At 56.5% G+C, this 5,026-nt stretch overlaps 1 protein-coding gene across 1 annotated transcript in view; it reads left to right on the forward strand.

Moving 5' to 3' along the window:
• Window positions 1–773: 773 nt before the first annotated feature.
• The window catches only part of CSNK2A2 (casein kinase 2 alpha 2), a 29,824-nt gene continuing 25,571 nt past the window's right edge, over window positions 774–5,026 (forward strand). The window contains exon 1 of the mRNA XM_019474976.1: window positions 774–823. Within this exon, the coding sequence (XP_019330521.1) occupies window positions 774–823 (50 nt within the window). The remainder of the gene's footprint in view (window positions 824–5,026) is intronic.

Raw genomic sequence — 5,026 nt, forward strand, 5'->3', positions numbered from 1 at the left:
ACAGGGATGGGGGCATGGGATACAGGGGCGACACGGGGGCACCGGCAGACATGGGACATGGGTACAGGAGGCATGGGACATGGGGGGACATGGGACAGAGGCCCAGGGGGACATGGGACACGGGACATGGGGACACAGAGGGACATGGGGACAGGGGGCATAGGGGACACAGGAGGACATAGGACATGGGGGGGACATGGGCAGACATGGGACACAGGATATGGGGACACACAGGGACAGGGGGCACGGGGACATGGGGACAGAGGGACAGGGGGCATGGGGGGACACAGGGGCACAGAGACACAGACACACACATGGGGTCTTAGGTACACACACATGCACACGCACATACGTGCATGCACACCTGAACACACGTGCACGCACACGCACTGACACAAGGGCACACACGTGTGCACACACACGCAGCTCAGGCCCTGCTTCCCCACCCACACGGGGGTCCCGGGGGGGTACTGCAGGCCTCTGGGGTGGAGGAAGGCTGCTGCTGGAAGGGCGTGGGGGGAGGCAGCCCCCCGCGGCACAGCTGGCCCCTGCCCAAGGGGCTGCAGCTCGAGGGGGTCCCTGAGCCCTCAGCGAGGCGTCTGCGGTGCAAACGCATCCGCAGGGGGTTGGCCGGAGCAACACAGGGGGGCACGATGCCAAAGGGGCAACCCCCCCCCGAGGGTCTCCTGGGGTGCCCATCGCTCCCGCTCCTGCGGTGCCCGCTCCCAGAAGCTCCTGGTTAGGCGTTGCCTCTTGGCTCCTCCTCACCAGACATGCCAGACGGGATCTGGCCCATCAGCTGGGCGGCGAAGCTTCCGGAGGGGTACAGGCAAACGCTGGCCCCCAGCTCACATTTGGGGTGCACCTGCACCACGGCAAGGGTTTTTCTGCCTGTGATGCTGCAATCTGCCTCTTACAGACTCTGCTTTATCACGGTCCGGCTGTAAAACCGGGGGGAACAGTAGCACCAGGCCTGAAGGCAGCTGCCCCCACAGGCATGCCTAATTTTAGAAGGGTGTGGAGCACGGTTTCTAAGTGTCCCTGTTGCTGGATCCAGACCATGGCACAGTGATGTGCTCTGACTTCCCTGTGCTGGATGCTCGGGACCAACAGCGGCAGCAGGTGGCAGGTGAGTTTAAATGTGCACCTCTCCCCTGAAAGTTGATGATGTGGCCGGTGATGCATCTCCACGGCTTTTCTGGGATGAGGGATGCAAGTCAACCTAATTATATAAACGGGAGAAAAATCAATGCCTGGCAATGCCGGTCCTATTTCTGGCCAGAACATGTCAAAACTCATCTTCAAAACACATCTTGAGTCATAACTGCATCCGATTCACAGGAGGAACCATGCTTCCCGGCCTCGTCGGGTGCAGGGATGAACACCCCTCATTGCAGGATCTTCATCACATACAGAACTCGATGCAGAAATCAAGCATTTTGAGATGAGGAGGAGGGGACGGCACGTATGTGACACAGCCTGGAGGTCCTCTTTGCTTGCAGGGTGGGATGGGGATCCCATGAAAAAGCTTAACATGGGGTCATGAATTAAAACCTGTGTTAAAAGCAGTGCTTGTGTGAGCTGGCTGATTAAGACCGCAGAGATAATTATAACACCAGACTGTCGGTCTCTGCACTGGTTCGTGTTTTGTGATGCTCCAACCTGAGACAGTCAGTATTTCATTGTCCGGTAGGATGGGGAGAGGCAGCTGAGTGACCCAGGGGAGCCACGATGGGATGGTGGGCAGGGATGGCATCTCTGGAGGGTTCAGCAATGTTGTGCTGCAGGTTTTGCAGCTCCAGGAACGTGGGGGTATAGATTTTAAGAAGTTTATAGCCCTGTCCAGCTGCACAAAGCTTTTCAGAGGTCAGCAGGAGCCTCAGCACATCTCTGCCAGAAGATTTGTCCTTTGCCTAATGCCAGGCTCCAGAGCTCTGACGTACCTTCAGGACAAGATCTCCAGGTGTTTTTAATGGCCGAAAACATATTTTCCCTGACTTTGCTCTGGGAAACAGCTGGACCTTTCTGGCCAGATTTGAAAATATTAATAATAATAATAAAAACAGCTCGCTAGTGTTTCAGAGAAAGTAGGTAAACCTTGGCAAACTTCCCCGTAACTGCAAACAGGGCTTTTTGCTGTGGGAAGCGCCAGGCAGCATCAGAAACCAGCAGGCAGCCCCGGTTCCCGCGGCCAGGCAGCCGAGGCGTCAGCTGGAGGAGCTGGCAGCACACCGGCTGGCTTTCCTGCCAGAAATCAGCCTGGCAAGCCGGTTCGGTAGCCTGCCTGTGTCCCGCTGGAAAGCGCTGAGGAAGATGTCACCGGTGATGAAACTGCTGACAACCTGGCGTACTCCACCGGGAAAATGATCCTTCAGAAAAATTTTAGCCAACTTGACGTTTGAGCGCCTATGCCCAAATAGCAGCACCCTGTGGAATGCAAATCTCCCTTTTAACACAGGATTTTACCCTGGTCCCATGCAGAATTTACTGGGAGAGATGACGTCTCAGCTGTGTTAACGGTGCAGCTCTAGCCATCTCGCTCTGTGAAAAAGCCATACACACATGCCGGTATCACGGCACCACTTTAAACCTATGACTCCAATGCCTTTGCATATGCTGTCATAAATTCTAGTTTATGCAAGGGCTGACTGCTTTGCTTATGCATTTCTGCATCTCCTCCGGGTCCTAGGAGATGATGTTCATCTTCGCTCTGCAGTCCTGGCAGGAAGAGGCCAGTAAGCTGGACTCTGGACGTGGCAGACTTCCCCAAGGACAGCTGATTATCCTCTTGCTTTGCTAAGACAGGTTTAGCAGGAGTGGGTGTCGAGCTTGCCTTTTCTCTCCAGTGCCGAGTGCCCTGGGAGAGCGGCCATTTTGAACACAACCTCCTTGTTTTCCAAAGATCCTGCGAAAGTCTTGCCTGGACTGCATTTGGTCAGGACCCAAAGTATAAAATGATAGTCTTGTTGGGTTTTCTCGTCATTCAGTCTCAGGCACCTGGAAAGCTCACTGGCTTTTGCAGCGCACAGTTGACTCCACGTGCTTATCTTTCCTTAGGTTTCCTCAAAGCCTCAAAGCCCAGCACTCATATCAGCTTTAGCCCTGTGAATCGAGGACCCTCTGGGTCCTCTTCCTTTCCTAGCACCCAAAGGAAAAGAAAATCATCTATGTACTTCCATCAGGGAGAGCAGCCTGAGGCTTATCTCCTCTGTTTACCAAGTGCTGCTTTTCCCATTAATAGCAATACCAGGAAGTGCAAAATCTGCACGCCGTTTGAAGGCTCCAACCTCACCTTGGTTTTGACTTGGAAGTGCACGCCTACACAAAAGGAAGGACAGTGGTGGCCCTGTGACCTGACGGCCGGAAAGGCTCCTCGGCAGCCAGCATGAAACAGCCTGGAGCCAAGTCTAATTTCCAGCCGAGCCTAAGCTGATGTTTGGAGGCCAGCCAGGAGCAGCGCCACAGTAAGACCGAGCAACCCGTGTCCCGAGCTCTGTTCTGTCACATCATGGGCTGGTGGCTGGTGCTGAGACCTGGCTGCAGCCAGCTGGCGTGGGCTTGGGGAAGGGCTGGAGTTGGCAGCTCCCATGGGACTCGCCAGGCACCGGGAGGTGAGGGCGTGAGGTGGGTTGCAAACTGGCCGAGAGGGTGGTGATTAGTGGCACAAAGTCTAGTTGGAGGCCAGTCACTAGCAGTGTACCCCAGGGGTCAATACTGGGTCCAGTCCCGTTGGGAAGCAGCTTTTCTGAAAAGGACCTGGGGGTCCTGGTGGACACCAAGCTGAACATGAGCCAGCAACGTGCCCTTGCTGCAAAGAAGGTGAATGGTCTCCTGGGCTCTGCATTAGGTAAAGCATTGCCAATCCAATCATCTTCATTAATGATCTGGATGACGGGGCAGGGCGCACCCTCAGCAGGTTTGCAGACACCCAACTGGGAGGAGCGGCTGATACTCCAGAGGGTCGTGCTGCCGTCCAGAGGGACCTGTACAGGCTGGAGAAATGGGCTGGCAGGAACCTCCTGAAGTTCTCCTGGACGAGGAGACGTGCACAGTCCTGCTCCCGGGGAGGAACAACCCCAGGCATCAGTATACACTGGGGCCCACCCAGCTGGGAAGCAGCTTGGCTGAAAAGGACCTGAGGGTCTTGGTGGACACCAAGCTGAACATAAGCCGCAAAGAAGACTAATGGTGCCCTGGGCTGCGTTAGGCAAAATATTGCCAGGAGGTGGAGGAAGGGGATGCTTCCCTTCTGCTCAGCAACAGTGGGGCCACCCCCGGGGTGCTGTGTCCAGTGCTGGGCTCCTCAGTACAAGAGAGACAGGGACTTATTGGGGACGCCCCAGCGAAGGGCCACGAAGATGAATGAGGGACTGGAGGGAGGGTGCAAAGAAGAGGGAGCCAGGCTCTTGGTGGTGCCCAGAGCCAGGAGCAGAGGCAATGGGCACAAACTGAAACCCAGGAGGTTCCCTCTGAACATCAGGAGACACTTTTTCACTGTGAGGGTGACCGAGCACTGGCACAGGTTGCACAGGGAGGCTGTGGAGTCTCCATCCTTGGAGGTATTCGGAAGCTGACCAGACATGGTCCTGGGCAACCAGCTCTGGGGGCCCTGCTGGAGCAGGGGGGTTGGGCCAGATGATCTCCTCATCTCCCCCAGCCTGTGGTTCTGTGAAGTCCCTCCAGAGGAACACGGAGTCTTTCCTCCATCCAAGGCCCCGCCTTGGGGGTGACAAGAGGTGGTGGGGTGACAGGGGGTAATGAGGGACTGTGGTGGGGCTGTGGCAGGTGATGATGGGGGTGATGGTGTAACAGGGGGCTGACCAGGGGTGTGACAGGACTGAGGTAGGGTGACAGGGGCGGCAGAGGTGACAAGGTCTGCAACAGGGTGTGAGGCGGTGACGAGGGTGTCAGGGTGTGATGGGGTGCGACGAAGCCGTGATGGGGACAGGAGGAGGTCGGGTGGGTGACGGGGGATGAGGAGGGTTTGGGTGCCGGGGCCGTGGCGGGTGACATGTGGCGGGCTGAG

The sequence above is a fragment of the Aptenodytes forsteri genome, unplaced genomic scaffold (assembly GCF_000699145.1).
Source record: "Aptenodytes forsteri isolate BGI_AS27 unplaced genomic scaffold, ASM69914v1 Scaffold14, whole genome shotgun sequence".
NCBI lineage: Eukaryota > Metazoa > Chordata > Aves > Sphenisciformes > Spheniscidae > Aptenodytes > Aptenodytes forsteri.